The following is a 15,181-nucleotide window of genomic DNA, read 5'->3' as shown; positions in this document are numbered from 1 at the left end:
ATCATGTGACTGCACTCAGCCCAGATGACAGAGCAAGCCCCTATCTCTTAAAAAAAAAAAAAGCTTTTAGAAATAATTCCTGACCCAAAAGATATTAAGATCTTTTACTATCTTGTTTTATCATAAAATGCATAAGAGAATTATCTCCATCTTCATATTCTATCTTGTTTTATCAGATTGCTTTTCTCAACAAAGTTCTATAATAATGAAGGACATGGGTATTTCAATTATTTTCAATATTTTCAATTTTTTACATACAGAGTATATTGTAAGCTTCTATACTTGCAAATTATTAATAAATACTTAGGGGAAGAGTATACAAATAAAGATTAATAATGCACAATAATGCAAAAGCAATATGAAATGTGCAAAAAATAAAGGAATTTAAAATTTCAACTTCAGTATAAATACATGGGCTAAAGCAGAAAGGCTTTTTTATTTAACTACATATGCTTATGAATAAGTTAAAACAATTCTAAAGATAGAATGGTTGGAAACTATTATGGAGCCTAGCTTTGAAGAATGAATTCGTTAATTAATGCTATAGTTCTAGGTATTCAGTTGGTCCATAAAGAACATTTTCACACAAAATCATATTGAAAAGAGCAGGAAAGAAAAGGATGTGAGGGTGCAGTGTATCAATGAACACTCAGCCAGCTCTCTGAACATCTGTCTATGTGAGAGAAGGACACACCTAGAGTACCTGTCAAATAACAGCATCTTATCATCTTATCTTCATATGTTAAATCATATGAAGAAGTCACTAATGTACCATGTGTCTTGTAATTTAATATCCCTCTAAATAAAAAGATCAAGTCATGATATATCGTCAGAATTCCTTCCATTGAACACTTTTACAGACTACCTTTTTACCTGGATATTTTTATTCTTTAGAAATTGATTGCTAAAATTAGGCTGAAATGCAAGGCAGGGTATTATCAGAATGCAAGCCAGAGTAGTATAATTTTAAAAAGGGTGGAGAGAAAAAGAAGACTCAAAAATAGCTTGGAGTAAGAAGATTCATAGGAGCAAATGTCAATATTTTTAAAACCATGTTGAATGTTTTTTGTATGCACTAACATTGTACAAATGCATGAACACAACTTTGGAATTATGTTTGCATAACACCAAAAATGTGTTTAGGGAAAACTATTTACATATAATCTCAATCCCTCTGATAATTCATTGTTTTCCTCAATGTCTGTAAATTTCTCATTTTTCCCCAGAAGAAAATAAATCAAAGAACAAAATGACTGGAGAAATTCAGTACACCAAACCCAAGTGCCTCCCCCATGTGTTCCCAGAAAATGAAGCACATCAAAGGTCTCTCTCCATGTCTTTCTTCATATTGAATGTCCTCATCTGTGTGTGGAAGCAGGAGACAATCCATATATCCCAGTGGGGTTGGAACTTCTCTTGTCCCTTGCACATTTTAATCCATATGGTGGACTGCCATTCCCTCAGGATACTGCACAGACTCATCTTACAGAGGACAACCATTGTCATGATGGGCACCTTTATCCAGATTCATTTCTTATGTGCTCCACCCTCCAAGGATCCTTATCTCCTGGCCAGGGTATCCTGTGGGCAATCCATGTCCTTTGGTCACCCTGTGGGCTACACATTGATGGTGACGACGACGAAAGTCCAAAATAACCTGCTGGCTTGGGCTCACTTGAGTTCAGGGACATGCACCATGACAGCCTTTCTGCTTCTGCATGCTGACTGGATCATCATCTATCTCTTATCTTACCATGGACTCTAGCTCTTGCCTCCTAGGGTTTTGCTCAGAAGATTGCCAGCTTTTTTATTAGTGTTTCTGTAAAGATGACCAGTGCTATTAGAAATGTCTTCCTCTCCCAGGTATTCATCTTGCTTTAAATTCCAAGGATTCTCCCCTCTGAAGCTTTTTTAGCTACTTCTTCCACCTCTCTCCCTGAGTCTGTCCAATTTTCTTCTCCGAGATTACAAAACAAACTGGCTCAAGTCTTGTCCTATCTTGGCTCAGGTAACCACGACCCCATAAGCACATTGAATCCCTGGATCCCTGAAATATACTTCAAGGCATTCCTAGGAAAGGAATTTCCTAGAGATAGCACCCCTCCCCCAACCCCCAAAAAAGACTATTGAATGTGCATCAGAGGAAAGCAGGTCTCTGCTGTTAATTAAGCTGAAACTGAAGCCCAATCTGTTTGGTGTTACAAACTGAGATAATATGTTTGAATTACAAAAATATTTATCAAATGCAGAAAACCAAAATGTTCTGTATAAAACAAGAGTAACAGTCCATATTAGAAAAATTTGTTTAGTGGTTGCTTAGTGTTTATCTGTTGTTTTCTCAAATAAAAATTTTCTTGCCGGGCGTGGTGGCTCACGCCTGTAATCCTAGCTCTCTGGGAGGCCGAGGTGGGTGGATTGCTCAAGGTCAGGAGTTCAAAACCAGCCTGACCAAGAGCGAGACCCCATCTCTACTATAAATAGAAAGAAATTAATTGGCCAACTGATATGTATATAAAAAATTAGCCGGGCATGGTGGCACATGCCTGTAGTCCCAGCTACTCGGGAGGCTGAGGCAGAAGGATCGCTCGAGCCCAGGAGTTTGAGGTTGCTGTGAGCTAGCCTGACGCCACGGCACTCACTCTAGCCTGGACAACAAAGCGAGACTCTGTCTCAAAAAAAAAAAAAAAAAATTTTCTTCATGCCATTCCCTTTTTCTGTGTCACACTCTGTGGGACATATGGGTGGTGAATACTGATCACATAACACCTGTTCCTCTTGCACTTATGTAGTAAAAATTCTGAGTTACTCTCATCCATGAATTTTCACTCTAAAGGAAAACAATACAAGTTAATTGTAATTTCAAGTACCATGCGAGTTATTTCTTGGAAAATAATTTTCTGTTATAGTACATATTATTGAATAAATCCTATAGTCAATGTGTTGGTGTAATTCAAAAAATCTCAGACAGATGCTAAAAATTGGGCATTTGAATTACGATAGCCTCAGCATAATTACAGCCCAGAGCATCTTTTCTCAGGTCATAAAGAACAAAGACTTTCCTCAGCCCAGACAGCTAAGCTGTCTTATGGGGAGTCACAATATAAGCATGGCTCACAAATACAAAGAAAGTAAAAGCCTTCCTTTACCCTGAGTTTGGATTTCCTACTCCATGATGACACTAACATTTCTTTCAACCCTGTTTAAGTTTTGGTAACATTAGGACAGAATTATAAGGGAACATTTCTAGTCACTTAACTTACTCAACACTGTATTAACGTGGGAACATTGCATCAAGGGAGATCCAAATGTATAATGAAGTCTCAAACCAAATGCAGCAGCACATCAGCTACTCCAGGGCAGACACGGTAATTCAGAGCCCCCACCAACTCGCAGTTCTATGAAAGAATCATCAACTCCATATAGGTTCCTGGTTGTATAGGACTAACGATCAGTGGTTTTGAGCTGCGCCCCTGGCACTTTTACTAGTCACCACCCTCAAGAATTAATATGAACAAACTTACAATCTGGAGAATGTTCTTTGTCAAAGTGTATCCCCAGTTGGATGCATGAGTCACATGTGCACCTCCCTTTAACACAAGTCCTTCCTAAAAACTAGAATTCAATCCCATGACCCAGCAGATCCTTAAAACACCTTCCCCTTCTTTAGACTCTCATTGGTGACTATCTGACGTGCTTGGACTTAGAACTTCTCTTTCCCAGTTTTGCCGAGTAATGGAGTGTAGCGTAAATACTGACTCGCAAGTGCCATTGTCAGTCTTCCTCTGCTCGGTGAGATACACAGCAGTTTCTCCCCTCAGCTTCCCCCTCCTGGGCATTCACCAGACAAGATCCACAATACTATCTGCTTTCTACAAGCCCAGCCTTTAGAAGACCTGACTGGATTTTCCTCCAGATACTCAATTCCTATAATTGGTTCATCATGGAATGAGAATTCCATGAAAAAAAAACAATTCTTACTAAAAAGTACATTATCATTTGAAGTAGGAATAGACAGTGAAATGATATTGATGACATGTGACAGAAATGGCAGTAGTTCCATGGCCTCTCTCCAGTCCCTTTGGTTACTACTCAAGGTAGGAGCACAGTCCTAGGGACTCTGGAAACAAAAGTCTCATGGCTTATTATTAAGAAAACCTGGGTGTCATTAAATCATGCAAAACAGCAGATTTCTTCAATTAGCAAATGAAACTTACTTTTTGCTTCCCACCATATTAACCTAAGAACTCTCTCCATTAACCAGAAGGAAAAGTCATAGATTTACCTGCTACAAGTTACTTAAACCAGCAAAGATGACTAAAACCATGCCTCCAGGTCTGACCCCAATGCACTGCTCTTCCAGTTTCCTCTTATTCCGTGCGGATTAATGAACTTGGGAAATGCTAAGGGATATAAAAGTTACTTTCTAATGTGAGAATACTCTGACCTTAGCTCAGCCTTGCTTTAAATGCCAAGGTTGAGGATCCCGTTTTGGACTTTAAAGGCTGTGCTAAATCACTGCAATTAATGACCTGGAGATCCAGGTTCTAATCTTTTTTTCCCCAGTGGCCATTGAGAAGCTGACCTTGGACACACCAGGAAGTATCAATTGCCCTGATTTAAATTCCTAAAGGAATGGGGAAGGGAGAGACAAAGGGAAAGAAGCCTACAGGACCATTAGAATGTTGAGGCTCTGACCTGGTCTTGGGTATGAGTTCATTCCTTAAATTGATTCAATGGGAAATATATAACAGTAGGAAACATTAAGACAACTTTTCTCTTACATTATCTGTTGTGATAAACATGCTAACCAAAACCATCTTTTCTTTGCAAGCAAAAATGTCCCATCAGTTCATCCTAGTCATATAATCTCTGCATAATCTTATCAAGCTCCCTATAAAACATTCATGGGACCTCACCGCAGTGGCAACTTCAAGGCCAGCCACTGCAGATGTCCTGGCAAGGGCAGGATCCCTGTATCCTAGAACCACATCAAAGGTTCTGAACTTGGGAATCATCCTGAGAACAGGCACCAAAGCCTCATAACATGAGTCATCGTTACCTACTAGCCGATTCCGGGATTTTAATTCCCAAGGGTGATTTAAATCAAATGTAAAATATCTCAGAGAAACTTTGTATAAACTGTTCCCTTGGTGCCCAGGAAGCTCTGGAATAACAAAAGATAATGAACTCATTACACTTTAACTTTATAAATACTCACAGGTTTGTCTGTAGAACACAGAAATCAAGCCCTCCCATCAGACATGAAGAAACGTGTTTGTCTGAATAGAAATGCACTAGGTGGATCCTTCCAGGACATTAGGAATCCTGCCTAACTGTCCAAGTGCTTGGTAAGTTGTATTTCCCTTTAAGGCTGCCATAGCAAAAGCCACAGGCAGCCAAGAAAAGGGTTTCAGTCTGGACCGTGGAGAGGACAGGGCTTTGGAACAGGTGTGCTTTGCTTCTGTCAGAGATGGGACGGAGAAGAATTGGTTGGCTCTTACTTCGAAAAACTGCAATTTTATTTTTGTCAGTGCATTGTTTTATGAGGAAATAAATCATACCAGAGACTTGATAAACTCATGAAGGTTCTGAAATTGCAAGCAAAATTTTGAATGCGTGAAACTTTCCAAGGAATAGACGATCAGCTTTAATCAGATTCCCAAGGTGGTTCATGTGCCCTTCCCTTTCCAGGGGTTAAGAACATTTCTTAGATTATTCAACAAAGTTGTTTGAATTGTTCACCCCTAATGAATAATAGTAAGGAACAAAACAACACTGAATTGTCAAACATTGAATATATTGGTTGAGCACAACAATAAATGTTAAAAGTGTTGTTAAATGCATCCCAATATGCCTAAAATTTTCTCATAGTAGTCTAACTTTGCAAGGAAAGAATAGGAAAAACAAAATCATGAAATAAATAAATACTGAGAAATCATAAATAGGAAGACAGTATAATTCAGGCTGAAGGCTCTGGAATTAGTCTACCTGGTTTCAAATTCTGGCTCATCTACTTTGGGAATTGGTCAAACTACTGAATATTTCTATGTCTTAGTTTTCTCCATAAGAAAATGGGGAAATATAATTACATATTAAATAAAATAATATATGTGAAACAAAATGAATCTGAGCACATTGAAAGTATTCAAATAATCATTGGTTATTATCATTAAGTTGACAGTAATTAAATCTCAATAGTCAGCATTTTCTTTTTAAAGGGGACTACAAATTTTCTCTTAGGGTAGAACATTAAAAGTTAAATTTTTATTATTAAAGATTTATTATTTTGTTTTTCCTAGAGCTTATCATCAGGTCTGGTTATATTCTAAGGATGAATAGACTAATTATTTGTAATCTTCAAACTTAGAAATTAATTCAATTAGAAGTCTTTTGGAATGCAGAACATTTCTATATGATAAATGATAAATATTTAGCTAATGCAATAGGATTTTTTTTAGAAATTTCAAAGTATAATGTATTAACCATCTTAGAAACCTTATAGGCAAATGTGAAAACATATAAATAATAGCTAATATAGTAAAAGTTTTCTGACACACAAGAGCTGTTAAATAAGGCGAGTCTACACACTGCCTGTTTGGGCTCTTTCAGAGTTACCAAAGCTTTCCACGTCTCTGTTTTGAGTGGGAACTGTTATAATTCAAATGGAGGTGGAAGACTTGATCAATTCTAGAAATGAATCCAAACGAGCACTCTACCACCTTTTGATGGCAGAGATTTCAGAACATTTTACAAGCAAACATTTTACTGAGTAAGACTGTTTAAGTGCAATGCCTGAAGAGGTTTGGTTTTGTGTTAAGTTACTAATGAAAAAGACAGGACCACAACAGAACAGATCACATCTACCATACGCCGGGAGTGTCAGAAATGCCTGTATTTAAAAGGATCCTTTGGCTGGGCACGGTGGCTCACGCCTGTAATCCTAGCACTCTGGGATGCCGAGGTGGGCGGATTGCTCAAGGTCAGGAGTTCAAAACCAGCCTGAGCAAGAGTGAGACCCCGTCTCTACTATAAATAGAAAGAAATTAATTGGCCAACTAATATATAGAGAAAAAATTAGCTGGGCATGGTGGCACATGCATGTAGTCCCAGCTACTCGGGAGGCTGAGGCAGTAGGATTGCTTGAGCCCAGAAGTTTGAGGTTGCTGGGAGCTAGGCTGACACCACGGCACTCACTCTAGCCTGGGCAACAAAGCAAGACTCTGTCTCAAAAAAATAAAAAATAAAAATAAATAAAAGGATCCGTACTATTTCCCAGTCATCTCAGGGCGCCTTTTCTTCCTTGCTGATTCCTCTTCCTACCCCTTAAAGATACATTTCCCCAAATGACTGTCCTTGAACCCTTGCTGTCACTGACTTCTCTCTCCCTGAATGATCTCATCAATTCCCACATCTTATACCATCATCTCAATATCAATGGCTCCCAAATCGGGGTCATAGCTCTGATTGTGCAATGGGCATCCACCATCCCCTCAAACTGGATTCAACACTCTTCCCTCCTACTCCACTCCTAGTCTAGACTTTCTATTTCTACTAAAATCACTACTACACAGAAATATTGTTAAATACATACAGTGGAAAAAGTCCCTTCTTTTTTCTCCCAATTGTGTCTTCTATTTTGAATTCTATGATATTTATTTTGGTACATTTGTCTGTGTGTGTGTGTGTGTGTGTGTGTGTGTGTGTGTTTAAATCGTGTGTGTGTGTGTTTAAACTGTGTCAGACCTCCTTAGGAAAGAGATAAAGTAAAAATTAAATTAAACTGTCAATTCTTACATTATTATTATCCTGGTATGCCAGACTTGAAAACTCAGTCTCAGCCAATTGCAAAGTGACACAGACTCTGTCTTTGGGATGTCTCCCATATCTGTCTCCTTTCCTCATTCCTACCATCATTCCTTAGTTCAAATCCTAACCCTCTCTGATGTGGAGAACACCTCAGTGAGTGTCCCCACTGACAGCTCTCTCCCTTCCCTTCATCCACACAAACCACCAGACTAATTCCCTGAAAGCTGAGCACTGGTCAAGTCATTCCACTGCTCAGATCCTTGGTGGGTCCACGCTCACACTGAACTAGTTATTAGGTCTCCCTGGCATTCAGAGCTCTTCACATCCAGTCTGTCTCCCACAGATCTCTTTCACATGTACTTGCTCTTACCCAAAAGGATGCTCATGATCACCAAACATGGTCTGGGCTGTCCCGACTCAACTCCTTGCTCAATTGTTCTCTCTACCTAAAACATTCTTCTCTAATCCATTCTTCACTTTTGGGGGTTCTTTCCATCTTCCAGTGGACATCTCAGTTCATGTCAAAGCTGCCTACTCCCTGCAAGATACAGACCAAACTTCTTATAATGGGATATTAAGCCCTCCATTACCTAGCCCAGACATTCACTCCTAGTTATGCTTCTCTTCACTTGCTCATAAGCAGTACTTCCCTTAGATCCAAACAAAAGAGACCCTGCCTTGGCCCCATTCTTTAGGGCTATTCTGGGCTTCTTTCTACTGTACTACATTTCATGGGGCAAAGGGATGTACCTACCCACAGTGCACCTCTTCTAGACCATCTTCCAGGTAACAGGACCCTAAAGTTCCTTGCCCAAATGGCTCCCAGCTTATTCCAGAGTCTATAAGTGCGTCTTTCCCAAACCACCATTGTAAGGAGCCACACTGCTTATGCTCTCACGCCTAGGGCTAAGGGTAGCCGAGGGATGGCTGTTCGCGGTGGTGTGAATGGAGCTTGTACACATGGGCTGGAGACAAGTCCTCCTATGCTACTGCTTTCCAGCCTGGAGCTCCAGGGATCCCAAGAATTCCGCCTTCCGTCTCATTATAAAGTTATAGTTGTTGAGGAGGAAGGATAAAACATATTTTATTAACTTCTCATCTTGATTTTTAACTTTTAAATATTTAGGCAAATTATATATGGGCCTTTATTTATCATTCTTGCCCTGCCCTGCCAATGCCAGACACAGGCCTGCTCCTTGGGAGCCTGATTTCTAACCACATCAAATATTTGTGGGTCTTTAAAGTCTGGTCTTTCTCAAACCTCAGTAACTTTGTTCAGCCTATGCCATCCATAGTGCTGAGGGTCTTCTTGCACTGAGGCATCCTTCAAGAGGTTAAAGGTAAAAACTGCCACCATTGTCACGATTTCTTAACACTGTTCTGAAATTACTAGCCAATCCAAGCAGAAAAGAAAAAAGAACAAAAAATACTATATAGAAATGAGGGATGAAATTCACATCCTTTCATATTTTATGAATATGTATTTGAAAACCCAAGGAAATCAACTAGAAAACTATTTTTAAATGGTAAGGAACATAATTATAAAGTTAATTTACAAAAATAAATAGCTTTCCTATATGTAAATATTATTTAAATAGACCACAAAAATGAGGAAAAAAGATTAAATTTACAATATTGACAAAAAGAAAGAATACCTGTGTTTAAAATTTAAAGAAATAAGTAGGATGTGTGCCTGTAAAGTTTAAAGAAAACTTTAAAATTCTATTAAGGAAAGTTTTTAATAAATGAAATATATACCTTAGTTATAGAAAAGAAGATTCAATTGTAAAGATGTCAGTTACCTCCCAAATTACCATATTAATTAAATGCAATAGCATTATAAGTACAAGCAGAATTATTTCCTTTTTTTGGAACTTGATAAAATAATGTTAGTATTCATCTGGAAAAACATATATGTGAGAATGGCCAGTAAAATTGTCACCAGATATTAAAATGAATTATACAGCTATTGTATTTAAACATTTGGTCCTGGCTCTAGAAAAGATTGCAAAAAAAAAAATCAGAAATTGACTCAAGTACTTAAGGATGTTTTTGTATATGATAAAGTCAGAGTTTTAAATTAACAAAATCATCAGGAAAATTATTTCATCAACAAGCTGCATTTGGACACCTGGCTAGCCATTTGGAGAAATAAAAACATAGTCATGCACACATAGCAATGTTCTGATCAATCATGGACCACATATATGATGGTGGTCCCATGAGATTATAATGTCATATTTTTACTGTATCTTTTCTATGTTTATGTATGTTTAGACACACTAATACTTACCACTGTGTTATAATAGCCTACGGTATTCGGTACAGTAACACACAACACAGGTTTGTAGCCTAGGAGAAATATGCCACATAGTAGGTTGTACCATCTAGGTTTGTGTAACTGCTCTCTGTGAGGTTCACACATCACTTAATGATGCATTTCTTAGAATGTATTCCTGTCCTTGAGTAACAGGTGACTGTAGTTGATCATCTCATTCCTTATATCAAAATTGAATTCCAGATACACCAAAGTTCATAATATAAAAATGAAATCCAGTAAATCACTAGAATAAAACAAGAGATAATTTTTTTAATTTTAAACTAAACATATCAATATAATCACATATAACCATATCACAAAGATCATAATTCAAAAAAGAAAAGCTTGATAAATTTGACATCAAACAATTTAAAACTTACTTCATAGCACAATAAAAAAATTTATACTAACAGTAAAGGGACAAGTGATAAACTGAAAAATAATTTGCAATAAAGAGCCCCATATAAATAAAATGTTTAGAAAATCAATAAAATAATAGAAAAATTAACAAACTAAATGAACTGACAGTTCACAGGAAAAAAAAACATACAAATAATTACTTGGGAAATGCTTAATCCTACTCATAAAAACACATGAATTAAAACAACATGAGTTACCAATGTTCACCATCACCATGGCAAAGGTTTAAAATTGAATAAAACTTTGGATAGCAGTGTGGGAAAATCAGTATTCTTACACAATATTGTTGGAAGTGAGTGTAACATGGTGAAACTTACTTGGAGGTCAATTTATCAATCACCATCAAAAAAGAAAAATGAATATATATATATATATATATATATATATATATATATATTGACCCAAACGTCACTTCTAGTAGTTTATCCTCATATGTGTTTAGGGATATTTATTCCAGCTTTATCTGAAACAGAAGAAAAAGAAACAAAAAGTGTAAACATTTAAATGTCCATTAAGAGGGAACTCATTAGTAAATTATGATACAACTGTGAAAAGGAATGTCATGGATTTATGAGTTGTTTTGGAAATACTTCCTAAGTATACAAAGAAACAGGTACAAAACTGTATGATCTCATTTATATAGAAAAGTGTGTGTGTGTGTGTGTGTGTGCGTGTGCATTCTTACTTGTTTATACTTAAGCATTTTTTAGAAGGATACAAAAGGAATTGTTAACATTGAAGAGCATTAAGTAATTATATTAGAAGTAGAGGGAAGAAAACTCTGTATATTCCTCTGTCCTACTTGGTAATTTCACCAAGTGGATGTATTGCATTTATAATTTAAAATATCCAGCCTAAAATTTAGGACAATTTGGCATTGCCTTTTTAAAGACTGCTTTACAGACCACCCTCACAGCAGGCAGGGTGAGTTAGGGGATTCTTCTCTTACACAGCAACCCACACTGAATTGTAACTAGCTATTTACATGTATGTTTCTCCTACCAGCTTGCGAGCTCACTGAAGGCAGACGTGTTTTATTCATCTGTGTATCACCTTCGCTTAGCACAGGTACATTAGAGATGGACAATGTATGTTTGATAAGCGAACAAGAATGAATGAATAAAGCTTTCTATTTCCACCATTCACACTCAATATCTCCCTCCTGTGAACGCCTACAGCACTCTGTGCAGCTCTAATAATACTCAGCTCACCTCCCCTTATGGAATGATGCTTTGTGTACCCTTCCACTCAACCCCATGAGAACAAAGACAATGTCATACCCATCTCCATCCCAGCACCAAGCATGCTACTTGGCTCCACGTGGGACCCAGAAGTATTTGTGGAATTGAACTGAAAACACTTCCACTGTTAACATGAAAATAGATCCTGTCCTGGGAAAATCGTTCCCGATTCCAAAAATAAATGAGATCAGACTTTGTGAGTCTGTGTTAGCAGACTGAAGCCTCATGGCTAATGACAGCTTTTAACTATTGGAATTATAAAGCCAATCATTTAATCTATGAAAGAGGTAAAAGGCTCTTGTGTTTAAGTATCTAATCATTTTTATGCCATATCTCTTCTTTTTGCTTCAGGTGAGAGAGCAAAATGGCAAGAGGCAATCGCACCACAGTGACAGAATTCATCCTTATGGGATTCACAGACAGACCTGAGCTTCAGCTCCCCCTCTTTGTGGTGTTCCTGGTAATTTATCTCATCACCCTGGTGGGAAACCTCGGCATGATCCTGCTCATCAGAGCAGACTCCAGGCTCCACACCCCGATGTACTATTTCCTCAGTCACCTGGCATTCATTGATCTTTGTTACTCATCTTCCATTGGGCCCAAGATGCTGCAAAATTTATTGGTGAAGAAAAAAACCATCTCTTTCTTGGGCTGTTTTGCTCAGCTATACTTCTCCAGTGCTTTTGCCACTACCGAATGCTTCCTATTGGCCACAATGGCCTATGACCGCTACATGGCTATCTGCAACCCCCTGATTTACACAGCCATTATGACGCAGCGGGTCTGCAGTGAGTTGGTGGTAGGGGTCTATACCTATGGCTTCCTAAACTCCGTGATACAGACAGTTCTGACTTTCCAGCTGTCTTTCTGCGACTCCAACGTCATCCACCACTTCTACTGTGCGGACCCCCCCCTCCTCGCCCTCTCCTGCTCTGACACCCACAACAAAGAAAAGCAGCTCTTAATCTTCTCTGCGGTGAACCTCACTGGATCCCTCATGACTGTCGTCATCTCCTACATCTGCATCCTTTTCTCCATCTTAAGAATCCAGTCTTCTGAGGGCAAGTGCAAAGCATTTTCCACCTGCGCCTCCCACCTCACTGTTGTCACCATCTTCTATGGAACGCTGTTTTTCCTGTACCTGCGGCAACCTACAGCAAGGAATTCATGGAAGAACAACAAAGTGGTCTCTGTGTTTTATAGTCTTGTAATTCCCATGCTTAACCCTCTGATCTACAGCCTGAGGAACACAGAAGTAAAGGACACCCTGAAAAAGATGCTGGAGGGCAAAGAGTCATAGTGAGCAAATTATCAGAATGCGGCATTATGCAAATTTGATACACTGACACCATGGAACAAATCTGATTGACATTTAGCAGGCCAATTGCTATGCAATCAGGAAGCACAGTTAATCCAAATTGGGTATTTTAACAACCAAATGTACGGGGCCACTTGCTTGATAAAGCAATATTTAATCCAATCAATTATCTTGGACTAGTCAGGATTGATTTATAAGCTAGGATGTCAATAACTATGTCCTTCATATATTGAAAATGAAGTGGCTTACTACCAATTAGATAATAATATGAGCTATAAATTTAAAAAGATCCCAAAGGGAAACATTCTGGGTGAAAGTATAAATTAATGAAGCTGGGTACAAAACTCATAGGTGTTTTGAAATGAAAATCTGTTGTTAGGAACACTTTCCAGCTTAAAACAAGCTGTATTCTAGCAAGTCATTTGTTAGTGTTAGAATGTGTTTCTTCCTCACACCTTGCTACCGTGATTAATTTTTAAGACCAGTTTTTGATTAAAGCTTATTTAATCCAAATGTAGTTGAAATACTGCATGCTTTCAATAACAGTAGAAAAAATAGTATTGCAGCAATAGTAAGGAAAAAAAGAACAAGAAAATACTGTGATTCAGCTAACTGTGGGGTTTGTTTAGAAAAGAAAGTATAATTAAAAGAGATAAAGAAAAGGTTTAGGGTACTTTAGAGATGTTAAAAGTAGTCATTTATTGAACGGCTGAGGTTTAATTTTTGTAGTCTCTGGAAAGTGGAGCAACAGTGATTTTGGGGGGTCGGGGGGTGGGGGTGAATAGACAGAAAAAGGAATGAAAAAGGGAGAGCTTCCTGAGGTTACTAAGCCAGGGTATGAATGTTTCTAAGAAATAAAATTATCTTAAATAATTTTAATGATCTAGAGAAATACTTTAGTTTTATAACATTTTCAGTATTCTTTATTTTTTTGTTTTCACAGATCCAATATTCCAATTTCTTGGAGATAAATATATCTAAGTTCTTACTATTTGTGGGGATAGGTAAAAGAAATATCTTTTTAATTTTTTTTAATCTAGTCAAGAATATGAGTGCTCTGTGGTATTCCCAAGCCTCATTTCTAATACTTCTTTCAAAATAATTCTTAAGACAAATGAATCTGCATAAACCATTAGCTTTTCCTCCTAAACTGTTTTTAAATGTGATAAGTATAATGTTATTTTTTTAATGGTTAGGAAAATATATCACCAATTAATTACATTAATTACAAGTAAGTTTAAGTTAATTACAAGTAAGTTTAAAATTAACTAAGGAACTAAGGGGTCCCATCCCCTAATTGACTATTCAGATAATAAGGTGGGATCTCTGTCTTATTGTTGCTTATGATCAAATAATTTAGGAAAATAAGGATGGTTAAACATTTACAACATCTCTTACTTAGTTCAGAAAGCCTTTCTGGAGAGTTGAGTTATACCTTGTATTCTAATCACTTGAGGACAGAGTGTTGTCTATGGTTAAAAAGGAAGGTACTAGCAAGATAAAGGGACAGAGCGATAAAAGATAGGAAGAAAGCACCAGGGAAGCAGGAGAGTTTGCACAGGTGATGAGCAAGAGGGACATAGGCAAAGTGCACAGGACAATGCTGAAGAGCAGTATGAGACTGGGTATCAGACCAGGAGCTCCTTGAGCCCAAGCAGATTATCTTCTACACTTTGCACTCCAGCACCTACCATAGTACCTGGCGCAAAACAAACACATCATAACTTTTTGCTGAACTGAATTGAACTCTTCTGTACTTATTCCTAACTCTAGCGGACAGGTGGGCACGGTGTCCAGTAATGGTCCTGTGGTTGGGAAGTGACAGAGAGAAAAGGAAGTCACTGGGGTTATAACACGAAAACTGTTTTTCAATATCCACCCCCCCTCCCAGTGAGGCTAATAGCCATAACACGGGAAGACATACAAAGGCAGCAATGTACACTGGCCAGGCAAAGAGATGTGTTTAGGAAGTCGGTACATTGGGAATGTGATAACAACTGGAGCTGTTGACGGAGCACGGCAGGTAAGGGACTACTGCTATAGAAAGAGGTTGCTGCCAACTGAGATAAAGGTGAG

General features: G+C 37.9%; 2 protein-coding genes across 2 annotated transcripts in view; both read left to right on the top strand.

The window, feature by feature from the left end:
- The window catches only part of EIF3F (eukaryotic translation initiation factor 3 subunit F), a 288,155-nt gene that overhangs the window by 133,619 nt on the left and 139,355 nt on the right, over positions 1-15,181 (top strand). The gene's annotated exons all lie outside the window — the stretch shown is intronic.
- LOC105881930 (olfactory receptor 5M5-like) lies at positions 12,152-13,087 on the top strand. Its single transcript, XM_012783926.2, has one exon. It carries the CDS (start codon positions 12,152-12,154, stop codon positions 13,085-13,087), a length of 936 nt encoding a protein of 311 aa, XP_012639380.2.

The sequence above is a fragment of the Microcebus murinus genome, chromosome 4, assembly GCF_040939455.1.
Source record: "Microcebus murinus isolate Inina chromosome 4, M.murinus_Inina_mat1.0, whole genome shotgun sequence".
Taxonomy (NCBI): Eukaryota; Metazoa; Chordata; class Mammalia; order Primates; family Cheirogaleidae; genus Microcebus; species Microcebus murinus.
This window is presented reverse-complemented; position numbering and strand designations above follow the sequence as displayed.